General features: G+C 42.9%; 1 protein-coding gene across 1 annotated transcript in view; it reads left to right on the top strand.

The window, feature by feature from the left end:
• Positions 1-14,365, top strand: part of iqsec3a (IQ motif and Sec7 domain ArfGEF 3a) — a 171,371-nt gene that overhangs the window by 81,146 nt on the left and 75,860 nt on the right. Inside the window, exon 5 of the mRNA XM_056277151.1 lies at positions 12,898-14,198. Coding sequence (XP_056133126.1) covers positions 12,898-14,198 — 1,301 coding nt within the window. The remainder of the gene's footprint in view (positions 1-12,897; positions 14,199-14,365) is intronic.

The following is a 14,365-nucleotide window of genomic DNA, read 5'->3' as shown; positions in this document are numbered from 1 at the left end:
TTCCCCGTGTTCATCACTTGCCTCCCTGTGACCCCCATCTCTGTCTTTCAAGCCCCCATGCCTTCTTTTTATCCATTCTCCCTCTTTTAATCTTCTCTTTTTAATGTGATAACCCTCCTATGTTTATCTCTAGGGATGACTTGAACATCATGATCGTTTATGGGTGCGATGGTTTATGTTTGGTTTATTAACTGGAAGCACTTTCATTATGGTGAGGCTAATTAGTATACAACTCAAGTCTCAAAACACGTCTTAAGTTCTAGTCAACCTGTTGTTGTGGCGCAGTCTTTAAAATAGCATCACAGACGATCTTAGTTTTTTGGTTTTGGGCAAGATGGTTCATTAAGTTAACAAGTACTTACTTGGCTGTTTGCTGTAAACGCAAGAGTCAATAGTGTGAAGTCTTTAAAACGTATAATATTTTTTTTCGCCCCAATTGTACTTGGCCAATTACCCCACTCTTCCGAGCCGTCCTGGTCGCTGCTCCACCCCTCTTCCGATCTGGGGAGGGCTGCAGACTACCACATGCCTCCTCCGATACATGTGGAGTCACCAGCCACTTCTGTTCACCTGACAGTGAGGAGTTTCACCAGGGGGGACATAGCACGTAGTAGGATCACGCTATTCCCCCCAGTTCCCCTCCCCCCTGAACAGGCGCTCCGACCGACCAGAGGAGGCGCTAGTGCAGCGACCAGGACACACACCCACATCCAGCTCCCCACCCGCAGACACGGCCAATTGTGTCTGTAGGGACGCCCGACCAAGCAGGAGGTAACATGGGGATTCGAACCGGCGATCCCCATGTTGGTAGGCAATGGAATAGACCGCCACGCCACTCAGACGTCCCTGTAGTCTTTTTTTTTTTAATCAGTTCATTTAGCAACACCATGTTTGTTATTGAGTTGTTCTTCAGATCAATCGAGGTAAATTGTCTTTGAAAGTAAGTGGTGTAGTTTTCCTGAATAGCTGCTGGTTTTATCAAGACAGAAATTAATTATTTGTGCTCTACAGTAATTGCTGTTGATCCATTCTTGGGCACTTGTTTAGGTCTTCATGAAACAAACACTATTTATCTCCACAGCATTATATAACCAGCAATGACAATTGTAACTAGAAGGGTCAATTTCCTTCACAATCACATTAAAATCACAATGAACAGTTAGCAAACAAACAATATTTTCTCCTGCTAATATTGGATAGTGCTGATTGGAATTCAATCAACAGTCAAAACTTCTCAAGGAACGGGTTTTTGTGTGACACTTCAGGATATTCAACAATGTTTAACCTTGACAAAGGTGTGTCTAATGCACAAAAAGTCTCTTGACATTGTTCACCAGGTCTATGATGGTAGAGAGTGTAGATGTTATACTACTATATTACTGTCCAACTTCAGGTATCTGTTTGTATGGGGGTTGTGGTGTAGTTTTTTTTTTTTTTTTTAGTGCAACAGATCAATATCATCCTGTCAATATTTTGCCTTTTAATATCGTGCATTTTTTTTTCTATCAGAGTTGAACTCTTCTGTTTATGGCATTCACTGGAAATATAAGGTCAGATCCCTCTCGCAAGATAAGGTTAGACGCGGAAGACAAGTATTCAGACATTTAATAACCAATGACCTTTTTGGATAATCAGCTAGCTTAATGTAAAGGACATGTCAATAGAAGGCATTTCGGTATCCTATGATGACATCGAGACTTCCTTCTGTTGCCTTTGTTTTGCAATACAGTCAGCATTAGTTGCGTCCCAATTTTGTTGTTACATAACACGGGCTCATTAATCCTGCAGATGTTTCTGGGCTGTGCAAAAGACTGTGTGCATGTGCCCGAGAGCTAATAACCAGGACTTTCTATTATGCCCCTCATTTTTTTTGCAGCATGCAAGGTCTAATCATCTGTGGTTAAACTTCCACACCGCCACTTCGACTCGCACATTTGTGGATGAGGCACATGACTGAATGTGGCAACAGTTCAATGAACACTGGGAAATGATTATTGATGATGTTGTACATTATATCAGATCAGATGCAGTCACCGATCATCACCAGCTGGAGGTCATGACACCCAAATGTATTTGAGGTTATTTTCCAATAACTTGCTCTTTTATTGAGGAATAATAATAATAGAAAACTTACTTTTCCTTTTGGATTTGGTATTAATGCGGCCATTTTTAGATGTCATGAAGTATTTATTGGGGAGTTACCAATAAGTTAAGGCTCCCTAAATTCTAAACTCAACTTTTACAAATCCAATTTTGCATAGAAGCACAGATATCAAATATAATATGATATCTTATCAAAATAGTATCATAAAATGCTGTTATGTAGTTTTTGCCAAAGTTAAGGTTATGTTTGGCATTTGATATTACATTTTCCTTTGTGACATCTTACAAAGTCACAACAGAAAAAGAAAAACAATGCAGAAATCCAAGACACATTATTCCAAATAGCAAAATATGCTTTTGTGTTAAAATCACACAAACCAAATGGTTTTCTACAGACAGTCTGACCTTTGGTTTCGGGAAAGATTTCTGTTTCAGGCATAAACATTTCCCCACTAAAACCCGGAGCACATTGCATTTGAAAGCCCCGGGTTTTAATATTCCATGTACAGATAGACAAAGACTCATATTTCATACACAAAAAAAATCCATCATCAATTCCTCATACTCCAAAATCCACTGCGGCGCTGTCGATCCAAAACCTTTGAAAGGCTTCTATAATGCCGCTCATAATTTTGATTTCAAGGTTTTACGTTAAGTGAGGACCATTTCCCAAATTTCCTTTCTGGTAATTAACCCATTTTAGCCAAGCTCCCTTGGATCCCTGTGACTTTTGCGGTTGTATATCTAGTATAGGTCAAAGAAACCTATGGTAAAAGCAGTTTCTTTACTTGGTTGTTCCATTGCTTAGACAGAAGTAATTAGCTAATGTGAAATTGTTAGTGTATTCATTCTTATCACTCTGTACAAGTTTGTTGAATTGATGAGAGTCTGGGGGTGCGACACCCTGCCCACTTCTGGCTAATCACCTTCAACCGTCAAGCAGTTGTAATCGATAAGCTAGCCCTGAATTTTCTCATCACATACCTCCTCAACACATCACTTCTTATTTCATTTTCCTCACCATACCACCCTGCCTTGGTGCCATTTTTTTCTGGACCTCCTTTCACCCGTTGTGTCCAGGTAAAAAGGAGAAATTGAGGTCAGTACAGAGCTGATCGGCCTGTCAAACCCAATTTAGAGAAACTGCTGAGACAGAGAGGTGTCATAACCAGTGTCTCCGGCCGCTGCTCCTCCAGGCTGACCTCCCTCCGTCGGTGCTTAGTGAAGTGATCAATGGTGGAACTGACAGAAGCGATGGGGGTATGTGGGGCGGTGAGTGGGGGAGGGATTGTGTGGGTGTTTGCATGTGTGTGCCTAGGGGATTTTCCACACGTCTCCCACCACCATGATCAAACTACGTATAGTTATAGTATGTTGCCCTCCACCTAATACCCACACCCGATGCTCTTTCCACCTCTTTCTGTTCCCTCATTCATCTCTTTCTTCTGTGCCATTCCTTTCTTCGCCTTTGACCACCCAGCTACCTACATCAATCGCCTGCATTCCCACCTTGAGAGAGCCTAGTGCTTAAGACGCCATACCACATAGAAATCACACTTATCGCTGTTGGCTCCTCTCCATGTCCATCTCAGATTTCCTACCATTTCAATGAGGAAAAATCGCCTCAAGGAGAGTCACCTCCACTCCTGGATTTTTTATTTTATTTTTTTTAATAAAACACACCTATATCTGCCTTAGTTATTCATTCTTTCTTTAACTATTCTTCAACCTTCCATCCTTTTCCTTCCAGCTTGCCATGCTGGTTGTGACTGTAATGTAATGGCAAAGTCTATTGGATGCACACTAAGGATGAAAACTGGGACGTGACCTAAATGTGAGATTCAGCCTCTCTGAACCAGCTCGCATAGAGGGCAAAGCAAAAAAGCCACAATGCTGCATTTAATCAAACGCAGCAGCACCAAGGTCCCTCCCTCCTTCACGGTGATAAGACTAACCTTGTCATTGCAGGAGTGCACTCAGAGCAGTCACAGAAAGCTCCAGATTAATAAGTGATGAATATTCAGGATGAGTTCAGCCGGTTTTGCAGTAAGCGAAAGCAATGCACATTGTTAAGAAGTTACCTATGGCAGATACAATACAGCTCAAGGCATGGGTCCTATTCAGAAACCACCTTAATATTCTCCGTTCATCTTCCAGCAGCAGCTCTGCCGTGAAAGATAAATGGAGTAGATAAGATGCATTTCTCAGTGTCACTCCACTTTCTAAAGTGGTTTGTATGTGATTCAGTTCTTGAAATGACAATGGCAGAGGCTGCATCTTGTTAAACCAACCACTTATCAGAAATTGCGAACCCTTGAGGCAACACAGCCTATCAACGCCTCTTTGCAAAAGTCCATATGATGTCGCTAGGTGACTTTGTCCACAACTGTGCAGGTGGAGATTAGTGGATGAAAGTCAAATTTTTGATCATGGCCTATCTATCCCTATCCCTCTCTAATACCATACTCTGAATCACCCTTAAATTTACAGGGGGGGATATTTGACGTGGACTGAATTAATCCTTGTGTCCACATGGTCCTGATACAAGCCGCTCACCCAAATCCTTAACGGAGTACAGAGGAATCATAAGCGCTTCAGTTTTATAATAGAATTTAATTTCGTTTTACCTTACATATTATCGCTTCAATTTTACCCATCATATTTCTACATAGCTTATACAGAATTGTTTTTCATCTTCATTTCATCTTCGGATTAATTACCATCCTCTTTTACTGACAAGATTACAGTATGTTCAGATTTGCAGAAGTATTTCTGCCACACTCATACCCTTGTCAAAGTTCAAAGATGTGCAGAGTAATATTCTTTGATTCAGTCTGATCGAAAAGCATTTCCAAAGATGTCCACTGCACAGAGTGACTTCAGAAGATAACGGCTCTTTCTGGGCACTTCCATAGACACCTAGATCTTGATTGTTCTGGGAAACTGAAAGAGGTTTTCATCCAGCGTTTGCGCTGCTGCCAGATGAGGATGGCCACATTACATCTCTATCTGTTTCCCACAGCAGTGGGGCAATTTTTCACAGGCAAGATTAATGGCTCGCTGAGTTTTAGGCAATTTAAAGATGAGTGGGGGACATCTCAATAGAATTCTCAGAGATTATGAGTTTCTGTTTCTGCTGAAGAAAAGAACCGTTTGTTCAAATGTGTCCAAATGCGTTTGTATCAGCAATAACAAGGCTTTTTCCTTCTGAAACTATAGCTTTAAAACAAAAACGGTTTTACTTTCAGAAAGGACCACAAGGCCATATTGCAAAAATAAGTTGCTCAAATGTGTAAGAATAGTTTTTAATATGTGTTTTTGTTGAGGGAATAGTACAATACAGGTTACATAATGTAATACATTACCCTCCTTTTTTTTTTTTCAACAGCAAGATTCCCCTCACCCCCCTGAACACACCTTGGCAGACGATGTGTTCATAATACAACCTTTCACAAATATATGTGCACATTTTCTCAGCCACATTCTTCCAAGGCATAAGCCCACATATATAACATGTCAGATGGTTCAGAATACTTTCATTTACAATGCATGCAACCAACCTGTGAGGTAATCAATAATTAAAAAAAACGGGGAGTGAGCGAAAAGAAAAGAAAAATGTAAATCCCGAGCTGCAATCAGATTCCTTCATCCAGTGGGTAATTCCCTAAGATTCTCAAAATATGACAATAAAGGTTCCCATTTGAAGTTTCACTTCTTCTCAGATCCCCCTCAGTGTAAATTTAATCTTTTTTAATTTTAGAAAAAACATTATGTCCCCCAGCCAAGCAGCAGCAGATGGAGGAGTGGTAGATTTCCGGATCAGCAAAATTCTCCTACAGGCCAAAAGACATGTGAATGCAATGATGTCAAACTGGTTTGCATTTAAACCTAAAGTTTAATCGGCTATACCAAATACACCCATAAGTAGGCAAGGTGTTAATGTCACCCCAAAAACCTCACTGATGGTTTTAAAAACCATTGCCCAGTCGTTGTCAAGCTGAGGGCAAGACCAGAATGCATGCACTAGATTGGCTGAAGAGAAGGAATACTTGTCACATTCAGTGTCTGTTGCAGGATAAATGTCAGCAAGCCTGGCTTTGCTTAAATGAACCGCGTGCAAAACTTTAAATTGTATGAGCCCTAGTCTAGCACATGATGATGAGGAATGAACCCTCTTCAGTTTTTTTGTCCAATGTTCCTCAGTCAGATCCGTACGTAGTTGGTCCTCCCATCTAATTTTAATTTTGTTTAGGTTTTGATCTGTCAAAGACATCAGTTGAGAATATAATACAGAGATCAGTTCTCAAATATGCTGTCAGTGTGTAAATCCTTAATTCACATAAGACCATTCAAACCCCATTGTCTAAAGGTTGAGTTGAGTGTAGAGGGGGGAATAGATGTTATTTCTATTTCTACTCTACCCAAATTCCCCTCAGGGATGAATAAAGTATTCTGATTCTATGAATAGGACCAAGAACTGAAGCTGATGTGAACTTAAAGTGGCAGTGAAATTGAGAAAACATTTTGAGGGTGGAGAGCACAACGGAATTGGATATAAACTGAGACGGTTTTCAGTGGCAGGGAGGAAAACACTAAATCTGGTAGCCTTTCCTGCTTCCACGTCCTTTCAGACCGCCCTTGGTGTTTTCTCTTTGGGTGCAGCTCCAGACAGGGGCCGTGGTCCTTGGGTCCACCGGACGCAGCAGACCAGGCTCCCTCAGCCGAGCCAACGCCACCTCTCCCAGCCAGACACCCTAAACATACCTCCCCACACTCCACACAACGACACCAAAAACACCACAGTCAATGCCAGGTGAGGCTGCTGCCAGACCGCCCTCAGTGTTTTCGGGACTGCCGGTCTGCATGGGTTAGCAGTTAGCTTAGCCTGCCCCACTTCCGCGTCCTGTCAGACCGCCCTCGATGTTTCCTCTTCGGGCACAGCTTCAGGCAGGACTGTAGTCCCTGGGCCCACAGGACGAGCAGACCCAAGTTCTCCCAGCCGATCCAGCGCTAGCTCTCCCAGCCATCAAACAAAGACAAAACTGAGATGCAGACGTGGACAAAGACACTGCATGGACGGTACTGGGTGAGGCTGCCGCAAATGTGAACTCGTACCACCATCTTCCCACACCAGTACTGGGTGAGGCCGTTGCAAATGTGAATTCGCGCTGCCGTCTTGCTTGTTATGTGTTGGTGTGTGTCTCTTTTATCAGGAGAATAATTCGTGATGTGGCTTGACGCTTCAGCTTGTGAGCCATAATCCTTGTCATCATATTCATAGTTGTTCGATTGGTTTGTAGATAGATTGATTTTTTTCTTGCAAATCATTCCAGTTTTTAAATAGATCATCAGTAGGTACCTCCGAATATTGTCTGTCCATATCCAAAATGGATTGTTATAAAACTTGCCTTTCCTTCTTAAGCTCTTTATTGGCATGTGAAGTATAGGACATTATTTGACCTCTCTGATCATAAAGAATATGATACCAACTCAATTTTATTATTATTTCTATGTTAGTTGACACAAAACTGCAGAATTACTCATTGGATAGCAAGAGATAATCTGAAACAGTGCAAGGACACAAGCTGCATGTGAGAACACACAATGAAAACTAAATCTAGTCCATTCATAACACTCAAAAGAATAAGATGCCATGGTTATTCCCCAAACGTTTCCTCCATCTTCATATGAGAAAAAGAAAAAACAATTAACCCCCAAAGCCTAGATCTTCTTCCCCAACCGAGGACGATAGCAGGCATTACAAAACAAAAAAACTCCCAAAGCATTCCCTATATAACTAAAATTTTAAAATATAAATATGGGTGGCTCCTTTCTTTGAGATTTTTATCCTCATTTGTCCTACATATACAGGCTAAAGATAACACAGGTCATGCAAAGCATCAAAAAGAAACTAAACCCCAGGAATGTAAATTCTATACATATACATTTTGCTGGTTGAAAGTTCTTGTTAATCAGATTCAGCAGCATGACAGTTCAACACGGTCAACTTCCACCAATTAGACTAAAAAAATGAACAAAGATATACCTCTGCAGATACCTCTGCAGAAGGCTGTGACAATGCTGCATCAATAACTTTTTTTTTTTTAAGTCATTGCTCTTCTCATTTGTCTTCTCTACTGTGCGAGTGGTAAAAGTCTTTGGCCGCCTCTGGTGTATTGAAATAACACATTATACCTTCAAGGGTGAACCAGAGCTGGGCAGGATATAAGAGGCCGAACCTGACCTCTTTCTCGTAAAGCAGGGATTTCACCTCCCTGAATGCTGCTCGTTTTCTTCCCAGCTCCATGCTGAAAACCTCATGGAAAAACACCTGATACCTGCAGAAATACAGCTCCTGCCTCTGTCTGCTGATGATGTGATGCTTGTCTTGAAAGTAGTGAAAGAGGACCAGGAACACTCTTGGTCTCATTTGCTTGGCTTTCAGGACATTGGATGGTTTAGCTCCGACTCGGTGGGCACACGAAAGTACAAGAGGTCTTGGGAAGAAATTTGTCCACAGCACTTCTTCAAAAAACTCAGTCATAAATTTGACAGGGTCTGAGCCTTCCAAATCTTCGGGAATGCCAACCACTCTCAGATTGGATCTCCGTGACCGATTCTTGAGATCGTTGAGCTTCCTTTTTAAAAATGCGCTTTCACTCTGTAATGTTGTTATAGCAGCTTCGATGCTCACCAGTCGGTGACTGTAGTCATTTAAGCCATCTTCAACCCTATGAATGCATTCATCGTGTGACTCATAATAGCACTTAACTTGCTCCAAAGTAGTGTTCACCGGTGACAAAGCTTCTTCAAGTTCTCTTTTTGTGTCAGAACACAGATAGCAAAATTGCTGCGGGCCGGACCTGTCCCACACCTGACACTTCATCCGGCCCACATACCTTATGGAATGATGGCACTTGGGCGGTCCGTGCCTGTTTGCCAGATCTGGGCCAGAACCAAGCCGTAACAATGCCGCATGTGTCACATATTTGCCAAAGGTGGCCCATATTTGTTTTGTGACATTTAGGCCATATTTACCATTTACCACACGGGCCACTTAAGGGTCACATCCAGATTACATGTTGCCAAGAGCACCGCATCTTTCCCAAAAAAGGCCCACATTTGATTAGGCATATTTGGGCCATATTTGCTGTTATACCTGTGGGCCACTTCAGGCTCACATCCATTTTGTCAGGGCCAGAAGAAGGCCATCAGTGCTGCATCATGCCCACATCCGGATGCTGTCTGGGAATGCATTGCATGTGTCATATCACCAAGAAGCACTAAACAAAGCTTCTTGAGATCGTCCGGTAGTGTTAGCTTAGCACCAAGCAGCAGCGCCATAGCTGTGTCTTCAACTTTCCTGTTCGACACGTCCCTGTCTTTTCCCCCAGTTTTCTGTTGGAGGTGCATTTCATTTTAAATACTATACCTTACCTGTAAGCCCCGTAACATATCACTTTCCTTTTATTTCCTCCACTAGCATTAGCGTTAGCCCATTCCTCAATCTTTTTTCTAACTTAGTACTTGTTTTCCTCCCACACATCTAATTTTTCTCCCTCGTATTTTATCTTCCATGCACCACAGAAACAGGGAAAGGGAACAGTATTAGTGTTTATGCCTCAGCGATGATACAACACACATGCTAACTCATGACCCTATCCTGACATAATGTAAGGGGTTGTGTCTGACACACATACAGAGCCCTCTTTGACCTTGGAAATGTATTCTTCGAATATGAACCTTTGTAAGTGTATTTCTTTTTACCCAACCTTCTGTATATGATACGGTATACAGTTCATTATTCATATGCAGTCAGTTGCTATCAGCCATGTAGCCTTCATTCTCCATAGGTAGGCTTCCACAGTCAACCACAGTATTTCATCACGAAGTGCATAGATGATCAATTCTTCTACCTTTTTTCTTTACTAGCTGCGTTTTCGCTTGTCAAAAGATATTGAACAGAATCTCCTTTAATGCTGATGTATCAGCATTTGAAAGAAAGAGCAACAGTTTTCTGTGAATTTCTGTGTGCCTTTTCAACTGCTTGTTCTGATCTCTTGTCTTTCATATTACTTGTTAAATTGTTAGTCTGCACACGGTAGCTCCCTAATATGCAATTTATTCAGACAACCGAAAAGTGATGTTTTGATCTACGTGCTCTTCTTCAGACTTGACAAAATAAACATAGTTGCCATCTTCAGTAGAAGCTGCGGTCACATGACAAGTATAACACCCTTTAAATCACAAATATCAATATGTAATACTATATAGAGTAACATGTGCCAAACACCCACATGTAAAGAAAACATATATACATATAATACATAGAATTACATAGAGATAAAGAAAAGATCCTCACAACACAACTGCATAACGTCAGGCCAGCAGCCGTCATATCTTCAATATAGCTAGAGCAAAATAGAGTTGCCTCTATTTTCTATAAAGATGTCCCTTGAATTCGGAAACAGGAGTCTGCAATAACCAACAAATGTGAATAATGGTGTAGGAGTTACCCATTGTAATCCTCTCATACCTGAGATGACGAGAACATTACACAGATGAAAATAAGGCAGCACAGGAGTTAATCCTGTCTAACCATTTGATGTTTGGCACAATTCATAATCAATAGCACAGGAAAAAAAAACAATCACAAAAATGGTCTGATATTAAAGTCCTCATTCAGACCTCTTGGTGTGAGAGTTTCCAGTGTATAAGTCCAAAACTGTGCCCTCCTCAGGAGTAGAAAGTCAATGTCCTCTCCTCTATGAGGGCTTTTGATAGCCTCGATGCCAATGTATCTGAGAGTGGATGTTGTGCTGGGCTTTATTCAAAATGGACAGAAACAGGACTACATCCTGATAATGAATGGCACGCCTGTGTTCAGTGATCCTAGTTTTAAGGGCTCCTGTTGTTTTTCCAATATATGCAAGACCATGGGGCATTTAAGCATGTCTATTATAGCATTTTTTGTATTGAAATATATAATGCCCTTGATATCGAAGCTTCTTCCTGAGTGAGGATGATTAAAGGTATGTGTTTTATATGTAACGCGGCATCGTTGGGAATGGCCACATCTGTAGTTGCCAGGTGGGATCTGCCTGAGGAAGTGTGAAGGGGTGGGTGGAGGCAGGTCTGATTTCACCAGCAAATTGCGAAGATTAGGTGGTCTTTTGTATGCAACAAGAGGAGGATTATTGAAACCTCTTTACAGTGAAGGGTCTGTATCTGTGATGTGACGATGTTTCTTTATAACCTGCCCCCAACCACCCCTTCACACTTCCTCAGTCAGGTCCCACCTGGCAACTACAGATGTGGCCATTGCCAAAAATGCCAGTTTACATATAAAACGTGTACCTTTAATCGTCCTCACTCAGGAAAAAAAGCTTCAATATCAAGGGCATCTTGCAATACAAAAAAATGTAAGAAATATGCTTAAATGTCCCCGTGGTCTTGCATATATTGGAATAACAACAAGTGTCCTTAAAACTAGGATCACTGAACACAGCCATGCCAGTCGTAATCAGGATGTAACAAGCCCTGTTTCTGTCCATTTTGAAAGAGCCCAGCATAAAATATCCGCTCTCAGATATTGGCATCGAGGCTATCAAAAGCCCTCGTAGAAGAGGTGACATTGGCTTTCTACTCCTGAGGAGAGAACTGTTTTGGACTTAATAAACTGGAAACTCTGACACTAAGTCTGGATGAGGACTTTAATATCAGACCTTTTTTGTAATTGTTTTTTCTGTGCTGTTGATTATGAGTTGTGCCAAATATCAAACGGTTAGACAGGATTAACTCCTGTGCTGCCTTATTTTCATCTGTGTAATGTTCTCGTCATTTCATGTGTGAGAGGATTAGAATGGTTAACGCCTACATCATTATTCACATTTCTTGGGTACTGTAGGGCGGCACGGTGGCGGAGTGGTTAGCGCGGTCACCTCACAGCAAGAAGGTCCTGGGTTCGAACCCCGGGGGGTCATCCCGGGTCATCCTCTGTGTGTAGGTCAGATGAATCGGCCATACTAAATTGTCCCTAGGTGTGTGTGTGTGTGGGCTCTGTGATGGACTGGCGACCTGTCCAGGGTGTCTCCCTGCCTGCCGCCCAATGACTGCTGGGATAGGCTGCAGCGTCCCCGTGACCTTAAGCAGGATAAGCGGCTTGGATAATGGATGGATGGGTATTGTAGTCTCCTCTTTCCAAATTTGAGGAACATCTTTTTAGAAAATAGAGGCACCTATATATTTTAATCTAGCCATATTGAAGATATGACGGCTACTGACCTAATGATTGTGCTCTGAGGATCTTTTCTATATCTCTATGTCCTTCTATACTATATATTGATATTTGTGAGCTAAAGTTATGTTTGTGTCACGTGATTGTCAGGTGACCGGAGCTTATGATCTATTTAAGGTGGAGGCTGTGTTTATTTTGTCAAGTCTGAAGAAGAGCATGTGGCTCGAAATGTCACTTTTTTGTTGCCTGAATAAATTGCATATTAGGGAGCTACAGTGTGTGGACCTTCGCTTATCTCAATTTTAGTTTCTTTTTGGTCCAGCTCCTGATTTATAGTTTTCTGTGATGTGTGCATTCTACTTCTCTTTATTTGGCTAAATTTTTAGCCCACTTCTAACTTTTCCTCAAAAGAATAAGTAGCATGATAATGCAGAATATGCTACTTAATTGTTATAGATTGTAATGCATTGCAAACGTGGTGACTTGCAAGCTACTGTAGGCATGCCATTAATGTTCTGTCTTTACTTTCTGTATCTCTCTTTCACCTTTTTTTCTAGATCGAAATGTTAGAGCATAAGTACGGCGGCCACCTCATATCCCGCCGTGCCGCCTGCAAAATCCAGACTGCCTTCCGCCAGTACCAGCTCAGCAAGAACTTTGAGAAGATTCGCAATTCTCTGCTGGAGAGTCGGCTGCCCCGACGCATCTCCCTGCGCAAGGTCCGTGTGCAAAACGCAGAGGGCTTCTCGGCCGAGCGGGCCCTGGCAGAGAGCTGCAGCTTGGCAGGCATCCCGTTGGTACGTTCACCCTCTCTGCCTGCCACTGTCGGTGGCACCCTCACTGACCTGGAAGACTCCTTTACCGAGCAGGTCCAGTCACTGGCGAAATCTATTGACGATGCACTCAGCAACTGGAGCCTGAAGACCATGTGCTCATTGCAGGAGGGCGGGACGTATCAGTTCAGCGCTGAGTCCTTTACTACAGCTGCGGCAGCGGCGGCTGCTGAGGCAGGAGGTGGAGGAGAAGGGGATGGAGTTGGGGTGTCGGCGATTCATCAAAGCACGGTGGACCCAGGTGATCTGTCCAGGAGTGCCAGTAAGCTGATGATGGCGTTCCGGGATGTTACGGTGCAGATTGACAGCCAGAATTTCCATGTCTCATCCTCGGTCATGGAATCCTCTACGTCAGTCACCCTTGGGAACTGCGTCCATCAAGGAGGAGCTTCCCCCGCTGTCACAACTACTTCCACCACGATGAACTCCACTCCCCCCTCCACACCACCCGAACCCCCACAAGAACCCCTTCTTCCTCCCCCTCCTCCCCCAGCAGAATTCTTCGAAGAACCCACTGACCTACCACTTCCCCCACAAGAGCCCCCACCCCCCCCGGAATCACAGATAGAAGGAGATGAACAAGATGCTGACTTCCCGGCTCCCCCTCCGAGTGAAGAAGTGCTGGAGGAAGAGGAGCTGCCCCCTCTAACACCCTTGGACAAAATGGCTGCTCCACAGGGCCCCGAAGTGGTTATGGTATCTACACCGCCATCCATGGAAGTCCCTGTGGTTCCTCCTCCACCGGAGGCCATACCATTGGTGAGTTCTCCTGTGGCGGCACCCCTTGAGGCCAAGAGGAGTGGTTCAGAGACGGCCGACAACAGTTCCGAACAGATGAGCAGCAGCAGCACATCCACAGAAGCACGCTCAGCTTCTGAGGCCTCCTCCAAGGAGGCATTGCAGGCCATGATCCTCAGCCTGCCACGCTACCACTGTGAGAACCCCGCCAGTTGCAAGTCACCCACGCTGTCTACTGATGTCATGCGAAAGCGACTTTACCGCATTGGCCTGAACCTCTTCAATGTGTGAGTAGCTGCATTATTATTTTTTATATTGGTGATTGATTAAATTTGAAAATCTGTGCTTCCTGTATCACACAGACCCTCTCGTAACCTTGCTTTCATGTTTTAGCACTAGACCTCTTTTCTATAATATTCCTCTTTCTTTCTTTCTTTCTTTCTTTCTTTCTTTC

Source organism: Lampris incognitus, chromosome 3 (assembly GCF_029633865.1).
Source record: "Lampris incognitus isolate fLamInc1 chromosome 3, fLamInc1.hap2, whole genome shotgun sequence".
Taxonomy (NCBI): Eukaryota; Metazoa; Chordata; class Actinopteri; order Lampriformes; family Lampridae; genus Lampris; species Lampris incognitus.
Note: the sequence above shows the minus strand (reverse complement) of the source record. Positions and strands in the feature narration are given on the sequence as shown.